General features: G+C 57.2%; 3 protein-coding genes across 3 annotated transcripts; 2 read left to right on the top strand and 1 right to left on the bottom strand.

Moving 5' to 3' along the window:
- Positions 1-227: 227 nt before the first annotated feature.
- NCLIV_044640 (conserved hypothetical protein) lies at positions 228-11,711 on the top strand (the record flags this gene model as incomplete). The annotated part of the gene is made up of 15 exons (XM_003881386.1): positions 228-232; positions 1,789-1,910; positions 2,343-2,568; positions 3,188-3,563; positions 4,235-4,369; positions 4,780-5,157; positions 5,823-5,926; positions 6,470-6,530; positions 7,153-7,274; positions 8,024-8,184; positions 8,955-9,075; positions 9,407-9,558; positions 10,309-10,419; positions 10,949-11,069; positions 11,678-11,711. 15 exons carry the CDS (start codon positions 228-230, stop codon positions 11,709-11,711), a joined length of 2,229 nt encoding a protein of 742 aa, XP_003881435.1.
- Positions 11,712-12,619: 908 nt separating this feature from the next.
- Positions 12,620-15,047, bottom strand: NCLIV_044650 (putative short chain dehydrogenase family protein; the record flags this gene model as incomplete). The annotated part of the gene is made up of 6 exons (XM_003881387.1): positions 12,620-12,628; positions 13,082-13,157; positions 13,547-13,706; positions 13,862-13,953; positions 14,395-14,582; positions 14,862-15,047. The coding sequence occupies 6 exons, from the start codon at positions 15,045-15,047 to the stop codon at positions 12,620-12,622; spliced, it is 711 nt and encodes a 236-aa protein (XP_003881436.1).
- Positions 15,048-18,193: 3,146 nt separating this feature from the next.
- Positions 18,194-24,544, top strand: NCLIV_044660 (zgc:158610 protein, related; the record flags this gene model as incomplete). The annotated part of the gene is made up of 6 exons (XM_003881388.1): positions 18,194-18,761; positions 19,420-19,923; positions 20,444-20,818; positions 21,491-21,638; positions 21,857-21,987; positions 22,491-24,544. 6 exons carry the CDS (start codon positions 18,194-18,196, stop codon positions 24,542-24,544), a joined length of 3,780 nt encoding a protein of 1,259 aa, XP_003881437.1.
- Positions 24,545-25,953: the final 1,409 nt, after the last annotated feature.

Consider the following 25,953-nt stretch of genomic DNA (forward strand, 5'->3'; position numbering starts at 1 on the left):
CAGTTGTCAGATGAAGCATCTTTCACCACCAAACCTCTCCACGTCGCCGTCTGACCAGTTTAACGCAGTTCTCCCGTGGCGTCAAGGCTCAGTCGGTTGCTTCTGCATGTTGCGTTACAAGCACAGTTCTCGGCGTTGTTACACGGTTACACGCGTGAGGTGGAACGACGGCGAACCTTCAGCCGCGGAGTGCACCGTCACCTGCAAAACGGACAGTTGTGTTTAGGATGTGGTAGAACATATCAAGCCCAACACAACTGAGTTAAGTAATACAGGGCTGAACGGTGGGTTTGTTTCAGTGCCCAAAAAGGCAGAGCACTGGGTTGGATACCCGGCGAACGGCGCTCTCAAAAAAACCCTCCACTGAAAGCGAAGAATGAAGAGGAACCCAGCTCGCCTTGACTGGCTAGAGTAAATTTGTCACGAGAACGGCAAAGTTGAAATACACCTGGCGAGGCCGATGAGACGAACGCTACAGAAGTGTTGTTCGCCTCCCCCCACGAAAGATCCAGTGTCTGTGACGTAAATCTGGCGTCTGTTTGGGTTTCCCTTCTCTCCGGCACTCTTGAGATGGGAACCCGTCAGGCTTTCTGCGGCGCGGAATGAGACACACGCCGTTCGGTACATTTCCAGCGACGACTGGCTCGTCTCGCCTGTTGAGAGCGCCGTACTGACCGGTGTTTCTGTCGCGGAATTTCCAGTTCCTCGAAACTAGATGGCGATGCGTCAATGTGCGGGTTCCAAGCAGAAGAGAAACGCGCTTCACTTCCTGTCTATGGCGTGGAAGCGAGTGCAGAGACTGACTTCTACTGGGCGGAGACACACGCAAAATATGTGCACAGAAACTCTGAACCAGGACGAAAAACAAGCGTCTCGCGGCATCAGAGATCTTTCGTAAAGTTGCTCCCTGGAGCGATGTGCACGAGCTGCGAGTTTGTCTTGTGCGTTCTCTGGCGGCTCTCTGTCCTGTGAAACTCGGTCCACAACGCAGTTCCTTCCCGAGATTCTTCTCCAAGACCGCGTTCTTCTGTCTTTGTTGGGACGACTCTCTCGATGCGCGGCGCTGTCTTCGACATTCGCCGTCTCTTCCCTGTCCGTTTTCCGCGGCTGTCTCCAGTTTTCTCCCGCCTAAAGCGTTGTTTCGCCAAGCCGCTACACAGAGTGTGCTCTGCGGCACACATCTCTTCGTCTTCACCTTTGCTAGGCATGTTCCTCTCTTTTGTCTCCTGGCTTTCCGTCTCTCGTCTCGATCCGGCCGATCCTTTCCCCCCTCTCCTTCCTTCTGGTTTTCCGCCAGCGCGCGTTCGCGCTTCTTTGCGGGGCACCTTTCCCCGGATTCCGTCTCCTTTTCTCTCCTCTTTTCTCTCCTCCCTCTCTTCTCTCGTCCCTCTTCCCTCTTCTTCCCTCTCTTTCCCGCCCGCTTTCCCCTTCGCTCCTTCTTTTTTTTCAATGTGTCTCCGTCAAACTGCCTCCGGCCCATACGGCTGCGCACCTGCTACTTTACCGTGCGAACGCGCAACCCTCCAATGACGCTGCGGGCGTCGTCTTTTTCGGCTTGCAACTTGCAACTCGGTGGACGTGTCGAGGCAAAATGAGGGAGAGACAGTGTCCCCCCTCCGTCGATACAGCAGTGTACCACCACTCGCCAAAGACTTCCTTTCTTTCCTCTTCGTGTCTCTCTGCTTCTGATCTGTCTCCTGTGCGGACCCTTCCTCTCGCCGTCTTCCTCCCAGGCGACGACCTGCCTTCGCAGTCTCCACTTTCTTCTTTTTCCTTCCTTTCTTCCAGTCGGCTGTCTCCTCAGACGCCCTCTTCCTGGAGAGGCGAAGACGCGAGTGGCGACAAGAGACAGGATGAACGGGGCGACGGCGACCGAGAAGAAAGGAAACAGCAAACGCTCCACTTCCTTGGTGAGAACACATGGACGAACCAGAGAGAGACATCCGTCTCTTCTCGCTTTTCTCCAAGAAGGAAGGACAGTTGTGCACCTGGTGCAAGAGACACAAATGCAGCCTCACTTTTCTCTTTGCTTCCTCTACCTCCCGTTTGAGGCTGTCCACTTCTTTCTGTCATCCCTCCCTCTCAGACGAAGTCTCTCTCACCCAAGAAACAGAATTTTTCCTGTCCAGGTTTCTGACTGTCTGCGAGGCATCTCTTTCTCTTCTCGTTCTCTCAGTCCATCGGACTCCCTCTACTTCTTTTTGTTTCCCGTGCTCGCCCTCTCTCTCCCATTTTCTTCTGCGTCTTGCCTTCCTTTTTTCTCTGCGCTTGAGCAAAGGCCACTCTTTTGTGGGGCAAATCGCCTGTGACCAGCTCTGCGTTGTCTCCCCTGCCGTCTGCAGATGCATCGATCGCGTCCTTGTGCGCCCTACTCAACTTCCGCTTCTCGGTTTTCTGGAGCTACGTTCGTCACTTTGCCCCTCTCCGGGTGTACATACACTCCTTCCTGTCCAATGCGGCGAGACCTCACGATCTGCCAACTTCGCTCCCCCGAAGTGTTTCCGGTCTCCCCGACGAGGCAGGGGAAGAACAGTCGAGAAAAGAGGAGAAAGTCGACGCGCTGCGCCAGTAAGACAGGACCGGGGTGTATTTCGGGATGAACAGAGGAGCTGGAAAGCAAGAACGCCTTGCATTGCGCTTCCTCCCTCTGTTCTCACCTCCTTGTCACCTCCTGCCAGTTTTGTGCCGTTCCCATTTTCCCCATTTCGTCTCGAGGGCTTGTGACCACACACACTGTCTCCTCTCCGCGTGCGTTCTGTCCCTTTCTGCGGACTCGCTCCGTTTTCTCCATTTTCTCTTCTCATTCTTCTTTCTGTGCGTCTTCCACTGTCGCTCTAGCTTCCCAACGCCTACCGACTTTCTTCTTTGCGTTTTCTTCTCTTGTCTCCTTTCTTCTCGTGCTGCTGGACACAAGTCGCTCGTCGACCCTCTCTTTCATTCCTCCGATGTTTTCTCTCTCTTCTTTGGATCTCATCTTGGCCTCCTCTCTCCCTTCGCCATCTGTCTGTCGCGCTGTCTCTTTCGCTTTCTCTGTCTCTGTCGGCACGAGCAACTTTTCTTCTGAAATTCGGTTCCTTTCGCCCCTGACACTTCCCCGTTTGGCGGTCTCTCCTGCCTGTTTCACCCGTCCTTCCCTCGACGTAACCGGTCTCCTTTGCTCGTCATGTCGACTCTCCTTTCTCTTCAGCCTGACCCTCCTGGTGTGGCATCGTCTCGCTCAGCGATCTTGCAGCCGCACGGGCGCGTGCCTCTCTCCCGCCCTTTTTGCAGAGCTTCTTCTCGCCCCGTCGCCAGAAAGCCCCAAAGAGACAGGCAGCCGCCGATTCGAGGACGAGCACCGGCCTCTGGTGTCTGTACAGCGGCTCATCGACCTTGCTGCGGTGTGCGAGGCCACAGACCGCAAGCTGGTGCGTGAAACAGTGCAGAGTTTCTGGGGGAACTTCGGCGACCGATGGGAGAAAGCTGACCTCGCAAGCCTGCGAAACAAAGCTCTCGAAGGAATCAACGAAAAGAGAGAAACACTCAACGCGCTAGCCTCAGAAGACTGTCCAGTCCTCCTCCAAGTAAACCTTAGAGCCAACATCTGCAACTCACGGCCCACTTCCTCGTCTTCCTCTTCCTCTTCTTCATCAGCATCTTCCTCTTCATCTTCCTCTTCATCTTCCTCTTCTTCATCTGCTTCCTCTTCTTGTCAATGGGAAAGAAAGGTCTGGGAGGTGTTGAGTGAACTGGTTGATTTGCTCGCTTCCTTGCGCGTCTTTTCGCTCTTCTTCCCGCACTCTGCTGTCTCGGCTTTCTGGCGAAATCCCCCCGCCGCCGTACGTCTCTTGCCTCAGGAAACAGTCTGAGGTGTCTGTCCACCTCCAAGCCCCGCTCGCTGGGGGTTTCCTCTCTGCTGCCTGCAGCTCTCTCAGTCGCCTCTTTCCCCCGCTCAACGAGAAAAGAGAGAAAGGATAAGAACTGTTTCAGTGCTGGGCGGCGAAGCGAAGCGCCCAGGGTGTCTGCTGAGCGTTCCACTGTCTGTACACCCGCCGCACGGACCTAATCGTGTGTCTGTATCTTTGTGTCTGTATCTTTGTGAACGTAGATCATGCACGCGCTCCCACTGGATGCTTGCACATTCCTATGCATGCACGTCCTGTTTGCGGACTCCCTCGCTGTCCACTGGCCTCTTTTCTGTTGTGGGTTTTTCGCAACTTGGAACCTGCTTTTTGTTTCCCCCCTCTTCCCCCAGCGATTTCCCTCGAGCGGCGGCGAGTGGCAGAACGGAGACTCACGCAACCGCGTCTGGAGAGCAATGAGAGGGGAGGAAGACGCCAGTGCGTCGAGCGACTTGTTGGAGGTTTTGGCAAGCACCTACGCGCTCTTGGTAGGCCGCTGGAGAGAAGCGGGAAACAGGAACGACACTGAAACAAAGCTCGAAAGACCGCGAGGCGAGAGAGACGCGCAGGCAGGGAAATGAGGTTCCAGGCCGCGGGAAAGAAGAACGCGAGAACAAGCGGAACTCATAGCTGAGTAGAGGGAGAACGGTCAAGAGACACCGGACGCGCTCTCGACAGAGAGAAGACAAGAAAGACTGGAAATCCAAGAACAGGAAGAACACAAGCGGCCGAGAAGAAAGGAAGGCGGTAGCGATGAGAGTAGAAAGAGAGGAAGGAGAGGTGATTTAGAGCGCGTGGCGTATCCTGAAAAATGCATTTCTTCCTGTTTGTCTCTCTCTGAGTTGGTTTCCTCTGCGTCTCCCCCATCTGGTCTGTTTTTCACGTGGAAAACCTGCAGATTTCAGCGCCGTGGTTCAACGTGTGGAACTCGCCCGCGTCGTCTCCGTTCCTCCGCCTCGCCCTCGGCCGCGCCCGCCAGCTGTTCTGCGCCTGTCTCCTGTCTGGGGCAGCGGCGGTCTGGGGTTTTCTCCCTCTTCTGCGCGAAAGCCTCGAAGGCGAAGAACGAGAAGAGGAAGAAGAGGAAGAAGAAGAGGAAGAGGACGAAGAAGAGGAGGGGCGGCGAAGAACTAGGCGATTGCGGGGGGATGTGGAAGAGGAGCACGGCAAGCGCGGCGGTGGGACTCACCCTTCGCGGTTGGGACAGACGAATCGGTCGCAGGCGTCTCTCTTGGAGGCCTTCGAGAGCTTCACCTGCTGGGCTCTCTCCTTCCACGAGGTGGGCAAGAGCGCTCAAAAAGATCAGCGAAGAGTGAAAGAAAGCGGGAAAGAGACTCAAAGCGTTAAAGAAAACAAGGCAAGAAAGTGCGCCTCGCCGGGACCAGGGGAGACGGCGCCGTCTGCCCGCCGCCTGGTTCAGATTCGGGGCGCGCAGAGGGGAAAAGAGAAACCTACACAAGCGAAAGAACAGACGAATCTACAGGAACACGGCGGAGAGTGGAGAGAGCGGCAAACATCAACGGAAAACGAAGAGGCCGTCCAGGCAAAAGAGAGAGAGGACAAGCAAAGAAGAGCGGACAAAGGAGAGAGGACAAAAAAGAGGGCAGATAAAAACGAATAGAGAAGAGGAAAGGAGGAAGAAAGCGGATGCATAGACACTTGTGTCGCTGACGCAGCTAGACCTCTTAACGGTACTCAAGGGTGCGTCGTAAACTTGGAACATCAGAAGACAGGCTCGTCTTGACGACTGGAAAGGCCACAGAGCCGCAGATGCGCGCGACTGCAAGGAGACAGAGGAGGGTCCAGAGGTAGGAAAATCCTTGTCGGGTAATTATCGTCGTGCGTGAAAAAGTTGGTCCGACTCTTCACGTGTCGTTTATCTAAAACGTGAGGGACGAGGAGCGAAATTTGCGCGGTTTTCTCCGTTTTCTGCTGCCGCATTAGGTTTGTCAGGCGGCCAGCGAGACTCTTTCCGGCCCAGCGAGGGACATGCGGCGCGCCGGGCTCCGGCGCCTCCTCGCCGCCTGGCGGCGGGCGATCCCGACGCTGTGAGTCCAAAACATAGACCGAGAAGGGAAGAGAGAGAAATAAACAGAGAGGGGAAGAGAGAGAAAGAAACAGAGACCAGAAAACAGGGAGAGCAGAAACAGAGATATCAAGAAAGCGAGAGAAGGGAAGAAAGAGGGGGAAACAAAGAAGCCAGAGAGAACGAGAAAGAAGACGATAAGAGAGACAGAGGGACACGTGTTTCGTGCTAGACGCGCGTCTTTCCAGATCGGGTGTGTGTGCGGCTTACTCGCGCCCGCGACTGCGAGGCTCTTGACGCGCTTCACGTTGGAGACTCGCGGAAGCGTTTGGTGTCTCGCAGGTTCGCTCCTGCTTTTGGGGTCGCTTCGCAACTGCCTCGCCCTCCTCGAGACGCGTGCACGTACCCAGGAAAAGTGCGGGAAATGCTGCGAACTTCGGCGTCTCTCGCGTCAAGCGAAGGTCGCAGCGACTGAGCCTCCCGCATTTCCTTCGCTGTGTGTGTGTGTGTGTGTGTGTGTGTGTGGGGTCTCCATGTCTGGTCTCTGCCTCGGACTGTTTCGCAGCGGCGAAGAGCGCGTACAGCACGTGGAGGCGGCGCTGTGCCCGGGCCATCTCGCGCAAGAGGTCAGCCTCCCCGCCTCGTGTACACGGGGCTCCAGGCAGCAGAAAGTTGCACGAGCGCAACGCAAAGGTCTATTGAAATCTGCATCATATCTATATGTAGTGTGCGAGTACTCAGCTACTGAGAGAGAAGCAAGCGTAAACGCGTAACGTGGTCATCTCAGCGGTTTTCAATCGCTCCTGTGGTCCGTGCCGGCGCACTGCGAATGCTCCAGTCTTGTGTCTTTCTTGAGCCGCACCTAGGACGTCTTCTCGTGGCTGGGAATTGGTCTCTTTCTGGCACGTTCGATGCACACGTCGCCCCGCGCACATTCGCCTCTTTTTTCCACTCTAAACATCCGTTTTTGTGGGGCTGTAGGATGCAACGCACTCGAATGGAGAGACACCTGTGCGTACACCGACGCTTTTTTCCCGATTCAGGGCGCGCCATCCAGCGGGAAAGCGGTCGCCAAGCGAGTGCGCAGCTTCTCTGCGGGCCGCCCCACAGGCGTGCTGGAGCCAGCAGAACTTGTGTCTTCACTTTGCCGCCTAGAGGGGTTAGGGTTTAGCAATTATGACCTTGACACACGAGAGTGGCCTACCCCGTGTGTGCGGTGTCTTTCCTTCGCTTTTCGTGCTTTCGCAGCCTCCTCCTTGTTCCCTTGCGTCTCTCCCAGGAGTTGCAGAAAAGGGACGGGAGCCCGAGAAGAGGGCGAGCGATACGAGAGCGGAGCCCAGGCTCCACGACGAGGACGCAGAGAAAGTCGAGTAAGGAGACACATCGCGGGCTTTTGATTTCACGGAGCGTTTGCCAGGCTTCGTCGTAAAGGGTGATTTGTGCCTCGCCTGATGGCGCCCCGTCAGGGCTCTGAAGAGGTCGGGGCCTTCTGAGACAGTGTTTTGTGGTGGAGACAGCGTGGCGGGTGTGGGGAATTTACCGGAGGGAAGGGATGTGTGCGCGAGTTGCGGGCGGCGTACCCAGGTCAGAGACGAACACCGACGCGACAAACCGAAGGGAGACGCGCCGGAGGCTCTCTGTGAATCCTGGCGGCGATGCCCGCTGGCTGCATGCACACAGTTAGTTCTCCGTGAATTCCATGGCGAAGCACCTGGAGAGAGTGTCCGAGGGTAAAGGCCGAAATTGCCTCGTACGCATCGCCGACGATTCGCGCCACTTCGTGGTGGAATCGCAAAACCCGCAGATGTACACAGATTTATACACATATATATATATATATATATACAGTATATGTACACGCATGCATATATATGTATATATATATATATATATATATATATGTATGTATATGTGTGTCTCTATACATCTGAGTCTACGTAGATGTAGATCGATGCAATCTGTGTAGATGCATAGACGGGTGAGAGACGGATTGTCTGGGACCTGCGAGAGAGTGGACGCAGTGTCGGGTGTCGCCATTTTCTTTTTTGAAGCAGCAAAAGGGAGAGTGTCTGTTTTTCTGGATTTGTTTTCTGCGTGCGAGTCTGGCGTTTTGCTTCAGAGTGATTCGTGCGGTTCTCGCAGAGAACTTCGGCCCAGGCTTCGTTTACCTCGCGCTCCTGTTTTGTCGAGGCAACGCAGACGAGGCTCTGCATCTTCTCCTCAGCCGCTCGCTGCCGCCTCTTCTCCAGCATGTGGATCCCACGCTCGACTTACAAGGAGGTCGGTTGGGGATGTGTGCCTCGCGCTGTATGCGCTCGCCTTCTCTGTCCTCTCTACATGCGGCAAACCGCGGGAGGCTGAAGGCAGGCCTGCCTCTTCGAAACGGATGCCGGCTAGCCGTAGAAGTATGCGTGCATGCAAGCGTGTATGCAAGGTCGATCGCTGCATCTCATCATTTCGCCTGGCTGCCCACCCCCGACCGGAACGCTTGGCACCTGCGCATGCACCGAACTCCACACACTCTCTCTGCGTTTCACCTTTGCGTCTCTCTCTGCGTTTCATTTTTGCGTCTCTCTCTGCGTTTCATTTTTGCGTCTCTCTCTGCGTTTCATTTTTGCGTCTCTCTCTGCGTACATTTTCGGTTCTGTGTTTCCACGAAAAAAGAGAAATGTCTGCGTAGTTGAGGTCGCTGCACCCTTATATACATATTTGTATACATATTCGTATACATATTTGTATACATGCATATATATATATATATATTGTGAAGGCCCTGCTTGGCCGTATGCGTAGGTTTTGCATCATTTTGTGTGCATAATTTCGTCTGCCTGTCGGGCTCCAGTTTCCCCGCGTTCTTTCACAGATGGCCAACGCGTTTCTGCTCTTTGCTGTGTCTCGTTCCTTCTCGGCTCCGCTGTCTTCCTTCGTATTCGACGTTTCCTTCTGGCCCCCAGAGCCATCGCTTCCACATGCTCTCTCTCTTCGCGTCCTCCGTTTCACTATCTGCGTTTCTCCCTCGTCGTTTTTCTTTTCCTCTTCTCTTTCCGCAGCCGCTCTCTTCCTCGCTGAGAGAGAAGGTGCGAAGCAGAACGAAGGGGACCGCGGAGCCGAGGGGGCGACGGAGATGTTGTGCCGGGATGAGGAGGTGAATGCGCGCGTCCTGGCAATCGTGTAAGTCTTTGAGCGACGCATGCTTTCTGACTTGGATACAATGTGTGAGTGTGTCCCGCTCTCTCGCATGTCTCTCGAGGCGCGTTCGACCCCCGAGCCGCCAGGAAACACGCGCGAACCGCGTGCGTGGTGAGCCTGGGAAGGAGAAGCTTTTGCTACACAACCCCATCGACTGAAGAGAGAGAGCCGAGGAGCATTCAATGCATGCGTCTTGGGGCCGAAAAGGGCTGAACCTCATTGGGCAGTGTGCGCGTTCTGTTGGGGAGTCGAGACGCTGTGGAGAGAGCGGGAAACGAGGTGGAGTGTGCGCTCGGGTGTCTGTGCATCGCAGGGATGAACGGGAGAGAGCGAAACAAGACCGGACTCAAGCCGCCCTCATTGAGAAGTACAAACGCCTCGCTGAAGAAGGCGTTCTCGGCAACTCAGACGAATCGGATAGCGAGTTCTCGGACCTCCAAGAGTTTCCCGACTCGTCAGACTCTTGTAAGGTGTCCACGCAGCAGCGAGTAGAGTGGAGGCGAAAGCGGTTGGAGGGAGACGCGTGTGTCGAGCTGAGCCAGAGAGAAGAAAGCCACGGGGAGAGCAAAGGAGACGTTGGGCGTGAAGACGCGCCCGGCTTCCACGAAGTCGAGCTTTTCGGGTTTTTAGCAGTGCTCCCAAGTTCTCCAGTTTCAGATCGGGAGACGCACAGCTACGTATCAAAGGAATACAGCCAGTCCGAGGCCAGGAGTGCAGCCGCTGTCGAACTTGGCTGGGCCTCGCGGAAGATACAGGAGATTGTCGCGGGGGTGCATGAGTGCATGTGGACGGAGGGGGAGGGAAGAAATGAGCCAGTGGGGACATGCCCACAGAAGAAAGCGCAAGTGGGGCCACAGAAAGGGTGGCAGGCACGAGCGAAGAACAGGCCGAGAGCGAATGCAGCGCTTGATGGAGAGATGGAGAGAGCAGAGTGTGCAGGAAGAGGAAGAAAGACACGCGCGTCGAGACGCGGGAGAGAAGCGGAGAAAGGCCTAGAAGACAGACAAGGCCTGTTGTGGTCGGGGCTCTGTTTCCTGAGGCTTTAGGCGCGCACCTGCTGCGCCGTTTCTCGCTCCCGCTGTTGTCGAGACGAAGCGCCCAAGATAACAGCCGGGGGAGAGGGTTTTACGAAGAAGATGGGGCAAGTCCGTCTTCGTGGCGCACAGCGAGCCGTGTTTTGTAGAGATCGCTTCTCGTGTCCCCGTGTGCCTACAGCTGAAGAGGAAGACGGTGACGACGCTGAAACAGATCAGACAGGCGTTGCCACCGGAGACACAGGCGGACGGGGCGCGCGGGGCGGCGACGAGCAGTCCGAAGGCATCCCAGGTGAGTGGACTAAAGCGCGTGTTTTTCAGGACAAAAGACGTGTGCGAACAAGTCGCATGGCGCTTTGAAGAGGGCGGCGGGTCTGTGTCAACGGTGCTGTGCATCCAGGGAGTCGGCCCCGCACACCGTTCTGCCAGGCACAGCCTCGGCGCAGGCTTGTAAAAGGGAGGCAAATCGAGAGAGATGGAAATAGGGCTGCTTTTAGGATAGCGAGCAACGTGCTTTTGTCTCGGCCTCTTCCCGTGTACCTACACCACGGAGACGAACAACGCTGGCATGTGCTTCCGTCCTGTCCTGTGCGGTCAGGAGTCTCCCCCCTGTTTCTTCGCCCTTTTTTCTCCACAGCTCTTGTGTATTTACTACCACCTTTCGCGTCTTAGCGATTCTGTCTCCTCTGCGCAAGTCGGTGCGGTTTTCCTTTCGCATGCCGTCCGTTTATTCTCTATGCCGGTCCTCTTCCCGCCTGCGACTGCGTTCCCTCACCCGCTGGTTCGTGTCCCTTCGGTGGTGTGTGGTCTGGGGCCGGCAGCGGGAGGCCCGAGCCGCGGGAGAGGCGCCCGACGGGGCGCGCCAGTGGCGGGTCAGACGCTTCAGGCAAGGAGGAAAGAGGAGAACAAAGCGCGGTACGGCAACCACTCCAGAAAACGCGGGTACGTCGAGGGGCTTGCGACGCCGCCTCAACTCGGAAGGAGTATCTGTCGGAGTGATCGGTGTGTGTCCTGTGTCGGCGGCCGCGGCGTGCGTGTGAAGTCCGTATACCCACAGCTAGGAAGAGCCGCCGCGAGGTCTGAAGCCTTTGCCGCGACTCGAGAACCCGAAAAAAGATGGCGCTGCGAGGACTGTAGCTCAGACACCACGAGGGAAGGAGACCCAGCACTCTGCACTGACAAAGCGTCACGGAAGTGTTTCAGACAGATCCGCCCTTTCGAGCGAGAATCCTCGAAAAGGAACGTGGAAAACGGGTTCGCTTGCAGTGTTCGTCCTTCGAGATTTTCCCGGCCGTGCTGATGCCCCCTCTGTCTCGACTATGTGAATTTTTCGGGTCACACAGGAGCCGCGACGCTGTCTGCTAATTTGGATTTCTGGCGTGCTTTCAAGGGCCGGAACACAACAGAAAGACGCCGAAAGTGCAATGGAGTGTCGTGTGCGAGTGTGTCGGAAGACAGGTGTGTTTTTAGTTTGTGGATGGCGCCCGACAAGCCTCTGGTCGGCTCGTGTGGTGACACGGCGCTTTCCGCCTCTGTTGTGGTGTGTACAGACACCTCGCCAAAATGCGACGAGGCATGATCTGACGGTTTGGTGGCGAAGGCGTGCCTTCCCGTGTAGGTCAAGGTGAAGTTTTGGGAGAGCCCAAAACGGGACGAGGGAGCGCAGCTTCTTCCAGTCCAAAACGGCCTTGGAAGTCTACAGAAAGCGTTTCGAGGCGAACCGCTCGCGGCAGACCTCCAGCTGGCAACGGCTTAGAACTCCCGAGGCGTGTGAAGACGCGTGGTTGGTGCACTGTGCTGGAAAAACGGAAGAGCCGTCTCCGACTCTTGGCACTTCCGTGGCCCCTCGGGGCAAGGAAAAGTTCTCGTTTCGGAAGGAACAAGAGTGTGCCGACTCCCTGCAAGATCTTCAGGTTCCCAAAATCCCCGCGGCTGAGCTGGTCGCGTCTCGCAGCAAGACTCTCGGAGACTCTCCTCCGCGCGATGCAGCGTGCACAGTTCTGTGGTGTCCGACTGCTGTGCTGCTCTGGCGGGTCTGCAGAGAACTGCATCGTTGTCGAACCTACTGACTCGCGTCCTGAACAACTACAAGGTTTCGTTCCGCCCAGGCTTCCCGTGGACAACGGGACCTCGGTGAGCGAAGGGATTTTTCGTACAGGACTGCGGAAGCGTGTGCGTGGCCCTTTGACTTTTGCGATTCCGCGAGCGCTACAAAAAGAGGCCACTTGAACAGAAACACGGGGCAAATCGGCAGAGCGGGCTACGAACTGGCCGCGTTCTGTTCGTCTGCATGCGTGTCGGAGGCTGCGTCTCGGTGCTATGTGGGGAAGTGAGTGTCGAGGACAAGCACAACAAAAAAACAAATCGCCAGCTCTACACGGGTGCACAACGAATGGAGCTAGACAAGCCGAGTGCCTGCGCCGGGTTTTACCGACGCCAAATGAGGCAAAACGGAAAGCATTATGGAGTGACTGTGATGAGAGCAACACTCACTACGTTACCTAGGACACACACACACACACAAACACAGACAGAAATACCCCAGCTTCAACTCCTTCTTTTTTCCGCTGGTAGCCAGTCAGCACAGTAAAAAACCTTGCACAGTTTGGTGACGCCGGGAGCGTTCTTCGTTCGGCTGCAGTAACGGGTCAGAGCCTTTTTCGCTGCAGCGTCTCGATTTGCGCCTCGCTTTTTCCTGGAGAGAAAAACTTTGGAGCCTTGCTCTTAGTGAAGCCCACCCGACTTTCAGACGTCTCGGTCTTCGCGGCAGCTGACAGTGGAGCGGCCCCCATCAACGTTGATGACCTGTTTGAAAGATAAAAACCAAAGCGAATCTACCTCGTGGTGGACGCGCACAGAGACGAAAGCTGCGCTGAGTGGCTTCGAGCCCAGAGAAGAACCCACAGTTGAAAACGTCATTTCGCAAAGGCCCTCCCGCGTTCAGTCCAGTATACCTGGCCGGTGATCCAGGACGCGTCATCACTCAGGAGAAAAGCCGCCGCTGCGGCCAAGTCGTCAGGCTCTCCGATCCTACAGGCGAAAGCGTCGGAAAAACAAGCAGACTGGAGTGCTCCTCGGGGGCGTGTGCGACGCCTCACAAACTCGAGGACTGAGGGTGCACCGGCAGTTTGGCAAATTTGCATCGAGAAATCGGGACAGCTTGCCATCAAAGTATCTAGCTTGCCTCTACACCTCCCGCCTCGCAGACGAGGAAAGTGCACACGGAAGATATCTGTCGAGATCTGAGCGCGCAAAACCAGTGTCCTTGTGGCTTGGTCCACGACGCCTTGAGACATTGGTGGCGCCATCCCTAGTTTTGTGACTTCCCACCTGAGAAAATTCGTGATCAAAGGGACCGCCGTGCGGCCTTCCTCTGACCTTGCCGTTGCTGCCTGCCGAAACGGACGCAACGGACCTACCGATTCAAAGGGTGTTTGCTGGCGTAAGTCACCTTGTGTGAGCCCCTCGTGATTAAATTTGCGGCCAAAGACGTGTTTGCAAGGCTCGGCGCTATGCAGTTCACGCGAACCTTCGGAGCGAGCTCAGCCGCCATTTCGTACGTCAGCGCTTCCACGGCGGCTGAAAGTGGAATGAGACGGGATGACGGCAGAGAAATCCACACGCACAAATCTACGGCCACCCTTAATACTGCAGACTCGGGGATTTTCTGTTTGGTCGCCGATGACCAGCAGATTTTCGTTTGACAGCTTGTCAGGGGGCTGGACTTCCCTTACCTTTCGCGGGCGCTATGATGGCGTGGTGCGTGTATCCTCTGCGAGTCGCGAAAGTGGAAAACAGGACGGCGGCGCCGTTCGTTTGGCGCAAGCTGCGGCATTCAAAATCGCAAGAAAACAAACGCGTGGGCCACGCACTGTCGGTTGGCCTGGTTAAGCACAGTTCTGTCGAGGTGCGCTCGAGATACCCGAATCGCAACGGATCAGTTCTCTCCTCGGACGGAAACGGCTGCCGAGGAAGGACCGCGAAACAGGATTTCTGGAGTCTCAGTTGGTCGCCGTAGCAGCAGCGAGATGGAGGGGAAACTGACTCTAAAAGGAGCACAGGAAATGCTACTCACCTTAATGGATAATGCACTGATATAACTATCGTACACAAGCACTCCGCTGGTTCTTGAGAGACAGCCCAAAAAAGCCCAAACCACGCACACACACGCCATCCGGCCGGTAGAGATCAAGCGATCCGTGTAGATCTAAGTCTCCGATATGCAGGAGCTCGATCACGGAACTGCTGTCTACGCTTCTGTGCTTACTCGGATGACGCAGCCTGAACCGCTTCGAAAGCTCCAACGGCGTTCAATGTAAAGTGGTCGGTCATCTCGTACCGGGTGACTTTTTCGAACGCCTTGAGCGGGATAGAGCCAACTGCATAGACGACGCCGTTGAGCGGGCCTCCTAGCTTCGCGTTTGCTTGGTGAACGGCCTGGAAGACCTGGCCGGGCTGTGATTTGCGTTGTCAACACAGGGATAGGCGAAAGAGCGACGCAGTTCCTTATGCTTAAGGTAGACCAGCGCCTCACTGGACTGCCGAAAGAGACAGCTAAGCGTGTTAGAAATAGGGTCTACCACGTCCTTTCCTGCTTACTAGACCTTCTCCCAGACTGCACCCACTCGCTGTTTATACTGTCTTGGTCGCCTGGCGAGGCAGCGTAGCCGCTGGAGGCGCTCGGAGAGAGGATGCACAACGGCACGTGCCCGGACACATCTCTCGTTTTCGTACCTGCATGACGTCGCACGCCCATGTCGACAGCGCCGGAGAGTTCAGCCAGTTTCTGAGATGCGTCAGCGATTCCTCGCGTCGAGAGCACACCTGAACCTGTGCGCCACTGCCTACGAGCCGCCGCGCGAGGTAAGCCCCGGCTCCGCGGCTGCCAAAGATCAGGTACCGGCGGCCCGCGAAATTCATGGTCCGCACACGTTCGGGAATCTCTGGCGGGAGCTCCGATCTTTCTTCGCTGCGATGGTTGAACGTTTGACACCGACGAAGGATGGAATCTTGCAGCAGCCGAGGAACTGCGCTCACTTGCAAGTACATGCAGCCGAGACGAGGTGTGCCAAAAGGGGAAGAAGCGGAACTGGGGAGCAGCCAGTGCTTTGATTCGGTGAATCGACAGCGCCTGTCGCTCTTTCGGCGTGGTGTCTTTCCCCACCCTCACAGTTGATTTAGACTGCACGCGGCGCGCGCGTGGGGCTCAACAGCGCATAGCTTGCTTGGTGAACGTTTTGATGCGCCTTCCATTCCAGCGCAACACAAGACCTTCGTGCTGGCAAACGGGAGACTCGAATTCAGGACAACCTGCCGCTGTGTCGGTTGCTCGTTGGTAAGATATGCGGGGGGGTCAACTAGGGAGGCAGAACAGGCCGGGGAGAGCCGGAGCACAGCTAGCTGCCGGTCGCGCCCGGATTTGCTCAGACACGGCAAGACAAACCCGACGGCCCCGAGATCCGCGTTTCTTCTCTCTGGTCCGTGCAAGAGCCTCGCGCCGCTACCTGAAGCAGCTGGAAGGCCTAGTCGGAAGCCGCGAGAGTTTAAAAAGAACAAAAAAAGTCAGTACAGGCCCTACAATGCCACCACCTACAACCGTGGCAAGAGGGTGTCTGTTTTCCGCACAACCAGTGGCACCTTTTCTGTCGTGGCTGAATAGCCCGAAAAACTGGCAAATTATTTCTCAAGCGCTTGGGTTTTTTTACGTGGCCGGGACACAAACTGTCGCTCCGCTAAAACGTTGTAACGGTTAGCGTTCGTGTCTACTGATTCAAACTTTTCCTCGTTGTGACTGGTTCTCTGTGGAGACTTACTCGTTTTCAGTCCCTGGCCTCTCGCGCAGATTCGGACGAGCTGGGATCTTTTCCAAGTGTCCGTGATAAGTCGGTTCTTTCTGAACACAAGGGCAAGGAGTTCTCTCTACACTTCACAGTCCCAGGGACTCCTACGTTTTGCCGTCGCGGGCACCAGCGGCATCACCGGGTAAAAAGCAGCAGGTAAGAAGAACGCTCAGCTGGTACTTATTTTTCTTTTCTCGTGTCTTGCCGCTTTTCTGGGAGGAAAAGGATTCACACCTCAAGATGTCACTGGCGCGACAGGCAGGAAGTGAAATAGCTCAGGCACCGGTCCTGCCGTTGAGCCACCACGCTTGAAAAGAAATCCGGATGTCGTGCATAAATCCTTGGTCGCGGAAGTCATTCACTAAAACAGACTCGTCTGAATGCTTGCGCTTGTTCGCAGTCTCTAGGCCCGTCACAATGAGACTCGGACTTCCGGCGCTGTTGCTCTTGTTGAGCGTGGTGGTCCTTTCCTGTTTCCTCAGTGAGGCCCCCGCTGTCCAAGTGGCTGAAGCCGTGAAAATCTTTGGTAGAAAGAAAAAGGACAAGAAAGGTTCTGAGAAGGACGACTCGGACAAAAAGGGGAAAAAACAGAAGACGAACAAGAAACGGTCCGGTACACACGATGATGATGATGGTACAGAAGTTGATAAAATTTTCGGGACCTAAAGGGTTTGTTTATTTGGAGCAACTATCCACGTTCAGACGATCTGTCACTATTTGCAATTTTGTTTTGGAAAAGGCGAGATGCTTTTCGGGAATATCCGTACGGGAACACGAACAATGTGTTCTGCCTTCGGCAGTATGATCTTTTCTATACTTTGAACAGCGTCAAACTTCATCTGTGTTCCTGTGAAATTCTTCGCAAAACGGCATCCCATGCGTTAGTGCAGCCTACTTGCACACCGTTCGACGCTTCCTACCGTTTTCAGGACGAACTTTCCAGTGATGCTTTGCTCGCGTTACAATGCATTTCGCATTGCTAGTTACTTCCTTCGGGATCTGGGCTACACGTTTCAGGTAGTGTGAAACACTGAAAAGTCGTAGAGAGGTCCAGTTTAGCAACGGAGTGCCTGGCAATTCTGAGCTAGTTCTTGATGCCGTAGTGCCCGTCGTTTGCCGTCGCACTTCACAGATATCTGTTTCCGACACTGGCATACCCGGGGTTCGTGACGGAGACTCGTCTGTCGCTGGCATGTGTAACACCTTTCATGCGAGCGGCAAATGTCAAGGAAGACCCGCGAGCGCGGCTCGGGTCAAACCGCTTGTTTCGGCAGGATTTGCACGAGCAAGATTGTGTGGCTTTCTGTCGTCCTGGTCGAGTTTCCCTCGAGCACTGCGTAGACAGCAGCCGAGGCTACCGCAGCACAGATTACGCACCGTTCAAGTTTGTGTACCTACCAGAGTTTTCTACCGTTTTCCGGCGACTTTTGACCCTCAGTGGTTGACATTCACGAAAAATGTCGTGCGCCGTGCCGTCTGCAGAAACTCCCATAGCTCCGTGGAACTAGAGTTTGGCGTGGAAAGCTTGCTCAACCCGAACTGTTCTCTAGCGGTACGAAAAGTGAAGCCGAGGCGATGCGGCCACCCCCGCGCTCTTTTCGAGCGCTCCGGTTGCTGCATGCACAGGCAACGCACCTGGTTCGTTTCGCTTACGCTGGAAGCGAGCCCCGTCTCTGTGCCAAAGGAATGGGCGAGAGCTTCCGTCTTCCCGTTCGTTAGCCCCTGGAGATGTATTTCAACTGCCAGGTCCGGTTTTTGCGTTTCCCTCCCCGGCGTTGGCTTTCTGTTTCCGGACTGCTGTTTCGGGCCAGCTCGGTCCTTGCTGGCCTCTCTCGACAGATTCTATTGGCCAGTCGCGCGCTTTACTTCCGCTTCTTTGTCGTGCCTCAACGTTCTTGCAACGTGTCTCCGCTGCATCTTTGGCGTAGACCTGGACCGGGACGGTTCTTTGCCAGGCGTCCAATCCTCTGGGCTGCCCGAGCAGCCGCAAGCTCGGTTGCGCGCATGCAGTTTCTTCTGAGAAGACAAGGCCATTTTCGAGCCCCCGTCGCTGAAAGTCTGCGATATTCCAACCTTTCAGCTGGTTGACGCCAGCTGATTTGCGGGTTTTGTCTGGCAGCATCCGCGCGATGAGACTTGCGGGCTGGTCTTTTGTGGCCACGCGCACGCACCCGCCGCTCGGTCCCCTCCACTAAATGCGTCGCTCGCTCGTGAGTGTCCACGAAGATGAGCGCGCCACCAAGCATTCCCCTCTTCCCCCCTCCGGGTAGCACTGCAGGCTTCACCTTTTCCTCTCCAGCGCCGCTCTACCCCGGCCGACCTCGCGGGGGAACTTCCCGTTCAAACTCCGCAGCTCTCGCACGCAATCGAACGGCCGCAGCCCGAGCCGCAGTGGCGGCAGCGCGCTCGACGGGAACGTTGGGACCGCGCAAACGGCCCAGACCCAGCGGAGGCGGCGCTGAATCGAGTGTTTTCGGAGCTTCGACAGGTCGCCGGTCAGCTGTTCAAAGCAGCGTTCCGGCCACGAGATCCACTCGCGCAGCCGCGGCAGCCTTTTTGCAACACAGCGGCGCGCTGCAGTCGACGCAGTCGGACAGTGCTTCCGGTGTAGCGACACCCTACCGGGTGGGGCAAGTCCTTACGGATGCCTTGAACCGCCTTCAAAAGAAAGACAAGAAACAGATTTTCGCAGCTGCGGTCGACAAAACGCTCGTTCCGGACTACTACGTCGTCATCAAGGAGCCGATGTTTTTCGAAAAGATGAAGCAAAAGATTCGCGACAAAGTCTACAAAAGTAAGCGGAGAAGAGCGAGGGGGCAGCGCTAACGGCCGGTCTGGGGAAGTCTCTTCAGACTTTGATAAAGTTGGGATTTCCGTATAGCAACAGTTTCGTTCTTCCTCCACACCTTCCCGCGTTTGGACAGGTGTCCGTCGACCTCCCTCGGTTTTGCCTTCAACGTACGCGCCCTGTCTTGCGTGAACTCTTCTGCTTCGCCTGCGCTGCCGTGATGCCTTTCCACGTGCGCCAGATTTTCCAGTCCCCGGAGCACATTCGAAAGCCAGTGAATATTGTGCTCGGTGCGCCCAGTCCTTGAACAGAGATTGGCAGTCCATCGGCTACCCCGCCGAGGGCGGGATGCAGGTTTAGGGGGAAATTCTTTTTCACTCGGGCCAGAGACGCTCCGCGGCGAACGCTTGGGAGTGTTCCGCCGCTGCGGCCAGTGTCTCTGGGGTGTACAGAAACCGCGCCAAGTGTCGTAGCCTGCTCTCGCCCTGTGCGTTGTCATTCGTCGTCCTAGTCTTTCGCCGTTTGTTCACTTCCTTCCAAACGCGTTTCGATTCTCTTTTTCTCTGACGGTGTGCCCGACGGTTCCTGCCTGTTGTGTGAGTCCCGTTGCTTCGCCTGGCTCCGGGCGCCATCGCCTCTCTGCGTTCTGCTCTCGGCTCTGCAGCGCTGGACGCATTCGACGCAGACGTCTCGCTCATCATCAGCAACTGTCGCCTGTACAACCACCCGGACACGCCGTACTGCCGAGTCGCCGCCCTCGTCGAGGTTTGCTGGCACAAACTGCGCGAGCGCGTGAAAGTGAAGTTCGCGAACGCAGCCGCAGCAGATGCAGCGGACGAGGCTGTTCTCGCTGCGCTGCGGTCTTCCGATGCGGGGCAACCCGGAGCAGGCACAGCTTCGGCGGCTCCAGCGCCGGGGAGTTCTCTAGACCGCTCTGCCGGCTTCCACCTCACCCAGGGTACCGGGATCGGCAGCGGGGACTTGGGCGCCGCCGGGCGAGTCGCGATCGCCGGCGACGTGGGCTCTGCGACCGCGGTCGAGGGGACACCTGGGGCTCCAGTCGCCGCAGGCGGAGAGTCTCTCGCCGGCGACGCAGCTGGCAAGTTCGGCGCTTCGGCAGGAAAGGGCCGGAGACTTTTCACTGCGGCGTCAGGCGCGACACGACGAGGTAGAGTGTGGGAGATTGAACATCGGGGAGGCGACGCGAGACTGAGACCGCGCATCCGCGATCTCTGACGCGGGGGCGGCACCCCCAGAAAAAAGAGTTCGTAGCGATCTGTAGTGTGCCTTCAAGCGCGACAGCGACACTTTGGCTAGCCTGTGGGAACTCAGTCGGCACGCCTCTAACATAACCGCTGTGGAACAACTTAGCGGAAGCTAATTGACGACGAAAGTGCCGTTTCATCCAGTGCGGCGGATCAAAAGACACAAGAAGGCCAAAGGCGCAGGAGGCCCTGACGTCTCCTTGCGTTGCGGAAAACGGCTGTGTCGCGATGTGTGAATTCCGACGACGGGGTCGGAGCCGGACAATTCTTGCCATAGTCACGTCGTTCTTTTCTGGGAAACGCAGACGGGGAAAGCAGAAGCAAATGTAAATCCCTAGGAGACACTAGGTGTACGCTGCGGAGCCTCGTCTTCCGAGTTCCCCCTCTCTCCGGCGTCGTCTCTTTTTTTCCTGGGTGTCGCAGATGCCGCAGGCGCTCACCCCCACCCCGCGGGGCTCGGTCCAGCGCGACAGACAAGTGGAGAGGAATTGTTTCATCTTCTCCGCATGGCGGCGGATCCTTCCTCGGCAGCGAAGCTCGAGGAGCTCCAGTGTGTAGACGCCAGGGAGGCCGGCGGGACAGCGCCTGGGGACAGCTCGCGGTCCCACCTGTCTCTTTCTTCCTCGCCCCCGTCGGACCCCACAGACGCAGCGGGCCTTGGAGCTTCCAGGGCGGTCAAGGCGAAGGAGACGCCGAAAGGAGCGAAGGCAGGCGCGGAGAGCAGAGACACCGCGACGGCGAGCGGCAGCTCCAGAGGTGGAAGTGTGTCCGTGTTTGGGCCAGAAGCCAGAAAGAAGGGTGAGAGGGCGAGGCGAGCAGGCAGCTGAAGAAAACACATGGGAGACTCTGTGGCAGGAGGACGAGGAGAGGGCCTCTGCGATGACGAAGTTACGGTTTTCGGTTTGCATCAGTAACTATTGGAGTGTTTGTACGGTACTTACATCAGTGCATTATCAGTCAAGGTGGGGAGCATTTCCACGAAGCTCGCAAAGCCGATGCTGTACCTCCAACTTAACTGCCCTGTATCCTTTAAATATAAGCAACGGACACTGCAGTTTGATCTATGAACCTGTAGCTCAGGTGGAAGAGTGTGTGTGGTGACGGACTCCCGTGTCGGAGTTATTTCTTCGTCAACACCTTTTCCGCAGCTGTTTTGCTACAAAGACTTCACAGCTCTATATTTTAGAACTGCGGAGAGAAACTTCAAATTTCACGGTGCGGCAGCGGGGGCGAGTGCGGGTAACGGACCGACAAGCCGGGAAGCAAGAAGAGAAAGAGGACGGAAAGAGAAGAAAGGAGGAAACGGCCGTGAGGAAAGGCATGCGAGAGACAAACCCGTGTAAGACAGACAAGAGGAAGGGACGGGTTGGAGGGAAGTAAATAGACGAGGTGCCTCCCTGTCTCCTCTGAGTGTTTCTTTGCGTTTCGTCTTCTGAGGCTTCACGTTGTTCCGAGTGTCTCTGCTCTCAGATCCCTTCTTTTGGGCCTCTCTCGTCGTGCCGGAGCTCCCGGCCCCCTCCACACCGGCCTGGAGCCAAACGCTCGGCCCTGCGGAGTACGGCCCGGCTGCGTCCCCGCCGTCTTCGCAGAGAGCTCAACAGCCTCTTTACCATAAAAGGTGGGGGCATATCGCCTGTCCAGCGGCGTTCGTGAATTGGAAACTGTGTGGGGCGTGGTCTGTTTTGAGACAGCGGCGAACCCTCTCGCGACTGTCTCTCAAAAACCCAGGCGAACCGGTTCCAGGAGATGCGGCTCCCCTCCTCGGAGACCCGTCGAAAGACCCGTCTTTGCAGAAACGGAGAACGTCTCTGACTTCTTTCTGTCTGTGGTTTGTAGCATTCAAACGTTCCTGGGAGAAGAGACGCTCGCTCGCCTGGAGAAGTTTTTCCCGGACACTGGACGCGAGCTGCGGAAATTTGCGCACCACGAGGCGCTGCGAGCGCCTCTCAACGATTTGCGCATTTTCGGTAGGCCGTTGGGGTGGAAGTTTAACCTAAACGCAGTAGACTTCCTTTGCATGTAAACCACTTGCGACGGGTTCTTCTCCTCTTCGGTTGTCGACATCTCGCTGTCGCCGTCCGGTTTTCGGCAGTCCTGCTCTCCAGGAGATTTCTGCGGTGGTCCTGCGCCGAGATGCGAAAATTTGAGGTGTCCGTCGATTTCAGGCACACGGGTTTTCTCTCTCTAGGCCGATCCCCTCGACTCTGTCTCGTCCTGGTTTCGGAGTGCTCTCTGCAGACACCTTTCTCGCCATTCGCTTTCCCCGTTTCTCGCCTCTGTGGCATCCGTTTTTGTAAACGTGGGTCTTGGCTTCCATTCCGCTTCCGTTTTTTTTTTCTCCAGTTTCCTGCGTTCGCTGTCTTCTTCCCCGCTGGGTTGGGCGTGTGCTGTTCGTTCTCCGCCGTCAGACTGGCTGCCGAGCTCCCCGATCGCCCTCCACACGTTTTGCGCCGATTCCCTTTCCGCTCAGGAATTGACACGGCAGACTTCCCCGAATATAACTCGAAGCTGTCTGTGGACCATAGCTACCTGCTCGGAGTCGGTGAGGGGCATCTTCAGGCTGCCTCGACTCTCGTGGTGCAGCCGCCAGCCTCGCTGGTGTCGCTTCCCGTCTCGCCCTCTTCTCGCGCTGCCAAGTGCGCGGAAGGTTCGTCGACGGAGGCCTCTCCCCAGGCCCAGGCCAGTTCGCTCGACCTCTCCTGCTTGCAGGGTCTCGTCCAGAAGCACTTGCATCGTCGAAATCCGCAACTGCATGCGAAACCCGAGCCGCCCGCTCGTCTGCTGGCAAGCTGCGCCGCGGGCGCGTCGCTCCCTCTCTCTGCTTTCTCGAGCGCGGCGTCGGGAGTCTTTGGAGCTCGGCGCTTGCAGCCCCTCCTTTCTGCGCGGGGCGAGGCTGCGGGACAGTCCCCCGAAGGCCTCGGTCCGCTCGCCTTCTCGCAGCCGCAGAGTGCGCGGAGTGTTTGGGCGCCCGAGCCGCTCGACGCCGAGGGCGGGCCGTCGCCTCGCGCCTTTCTGGCCCGCGAAGACGAGAAGGGCGAGGCTTTCGCGGGCGTCTCCGCTGCGAAAGGGTATCTGTCTGGAGACACCGCGGAAAGCGACGACCGCGACCGACGCGGCGAGGCAGAGACGCACGCCAAGGGGCCGGGCTCCGAGGGAAGAGAAGCCGGAGGCCGGAATGGGGACAGCTCCGCGGACGTGCGCAGCTTGGAGAAAGGGTCCGCGGATCGAGCGGGGCCTGGGGCGGGGGCGAGTCCGAAGCCGTCGAGTGTGGCCGGAAATGAAGCTCAGCTGCTCCAGGCAGCGGTCCGAAGACACTTTGACGGTTTGATTGCGCAGGTTCTCAGCACGCCCCAGCAGCGACTGCTTCAGCTCCAGCAACGCAGACGCGCGTTCGCACAGACTCTCCACCTCTTGCTTCCCGGAGCAGGGAACCCAGGCACGCCCGCGGAAGTCGGCCTCGCGTCTGTCTGTGGCCAGGCGCAGGCCCCGTCTCTCCAGGGGAAGAGCTCTGGAGCCGGCTCCGCGGGAGACGACGCCCGGTCGAAACCGGACAAAAAAACGGGCGCCCTCGCCCACGCGGTGCATGCGCCGCATCCAGGCGCTGCCTTGTCCGACTCCGCCCCACACCCACGCCCGCCGCCGCTGCCTCCGCTCAAGCGCCAAGGCTCGTCGGGGCCTGCCGTCGGTGGTCAGGAGACAGGGCCCGCGACGGGGACCGTCCGCGCGGGTGCGGGGCACGTTTCGGGTTCTGGAGGTGCCGCAGCTGGCGGCGCGTCTGTGCCGGCGAATGGCCCTCTCGTGTTCCCCTCGCTGGTCAACTCTTCTTCCCAGCAAGGCTTTGCTTCTCCCGGACCGCGCTCTCATCCAACTTCGAACCTCTCTTCTCTTCCGCCTCGCCCTTCTCTTCCGCCTCGCCCTCCTCTTCCGCCGCAGCCTTCGAGTGCGGCTCCGCGTAGTGTCTCGACGGCTGTGACCCACGCCAGCGTCTCTCTCCAGTCTGATCCGTCTTCTCTGCCTCCGGCGTCGCTGTCGGCCTCCCGTCCGTATCCGTTTCCTTCCCGTCCAACCTCTCACCCTGTCTCTTCCCACGGCTCACCGGCTTTCCAGGCTCCTCCATCGAGCGTCTCTTCGATTCCGGCTTCTCACCCCGCGCCGTATCCTTCGCCTTTTTCTCACGCCGCAGCTTCGGCGTACGCGTCGCCCCCCCCGTTTTCCTCTTCGTCTTCGCAGCCGTCGCCTGGCTTGCCGTTTTCTGTCTCGGCCTCGCAGCCCTCTGTGCCTCTTCAGTCTCCGTCTGGTTCCGTATCTTCGGCTTCTTCGGGTTCTGCTTCGTCTCGTCCTTCTCCGGGCACTGCGCGGGGGAACCCGGAGGGTGACCGGGGCCTTGAAACGGGGTCGGGTCATCCGCCCTCGAGGCCAGGTCTGAGTCTGAGAGAGGGAAACCTTCCCTTTCTTCGTCCCGGAGGCTCGGTCAACGCGGATCCTGCGGGGTCGCAGCCTCTCTGTCACGGCCTGCCAAGTTGAAAGCTGGCCTGCGCGATGCTCCGCGAGCACCCGGCAAAGGCCGATCTCAGCCCACACAGCTGCCAATCTTCGAACTCGCCGCGCGTGTTCAAGCGTCAAACAGGTGCCCGTGCGAACCCTCCGAGAAAACCCCGGGGCCGCCTGCAGTTTTGAGATGATCTTCGAGAACCGCAGGGAGGGCGCTGCCTGTCCATGTTCGCAGAGACACGTGGTCCGGCGAAAACCTCTCGGGCGCACGGCCGGGTTTGAAGACTGTCGAATCACCGAGCGTCACGAAAACCACTTTATAGACCCGAGTGTCGGAGACGGAGAGACCGCGACAGGGGTTTGGGGGAGTGGAAAGGAGGGAAAATCCGCGGGAGGTTGAGGCGCGTTTCGTGCTTTCTCGCGCGGCCTGAGTTGAGCCAGAGCCGGGGGCGACAGCTGGTCTGGGGGCTTCTCGGCCCTTCTCGAGGGACAAGAGAAAAAAAAGTGGAGACGAACCGCCCTGCGAAGTGCGAATGCGCAAAAAGGCGCTCAGAACGGTCCGACTCCGTCAGCACGCTTCAAGAAAAGGGATTTTGTCGAGTTGTGGGAACGCAGAATCTTGTCGACTTCCTTCGAGTCGGGGTTTCTCTGTTCGTCTTTGGCAGGCCTGTGTTGTTTCCCGCGCGCACGTTGGGTGTGAGGACGAACGTTTGATCGCCGATTGGCGATCGCGGATGTTCGTTCGGGGTATGTGCGATTCGAGTGTCTCTGTGTGGAACGTTTGAGGCAGTGAATCGATGGGGCACCAGCGCGCGGCGGGCAGTCTCGCTGCGAGAAGCCAGAGATTCAGAGAAGAGAGCGATCCGTCGCGGCAAAATGTCAATCTGACATTTGCGAATTTTAGGTTTTCCATGAAATCTATGTGGAAGCAGAGGCTGTGTCGCGTCTGTCAGCACGTAGCTCAAGGGCGCGTGTCCAGGGATGTCGAAGGCGGCAAAGAAAGAAGAGAAAAGTGAAAAGGCTCACGCTGAGGCTCCTCACGTGTTCGGTCGAGGGTTACCACTCCTCTTGTGACGCACTCGAGAGCGGGATGCAGCAAAGAAAGCGACGCGGTGCGTGTCCCTCGCGTCAGCTGCCAAGGGGTGGGTCGGCGCAGTTGTCGTTCTCGGAAAAAACTCCGTGTGTTAAAGGTTTACTTCCCACTTTAGACACTGTAGAGGTGGGACACCAGAAAGAGACGACGCTTTCGAGGAGATAGAGAGAGGGACTTGTTTAGGTCGTAAATGTCTTGGTTTACCGCATCGAGGTTCTGTCGTATTTGCTTAGCTTCGAGAACACTCTGAACAGTTGGAAGCCTACGCTGGTCACTCCTTGGCTTTCGCAGGAGAGAGAAGCCTTTCGCGCCTCCGTTTAGAGGCGGCTTCTTCGCTAGATCCTTTTCT

Source organism: Neospora caninum, chromosome IX (assembly GCF_000208865.1).
Source record: "Neospora caninum Liverpool complete genome, chromosome IX".
Lineage (NCBI taxonomy): Eukaryota > Apicomplexa > Conoidasida > Eucoccidiorida > Sarcocystidae > Neospora > Neospora caninum.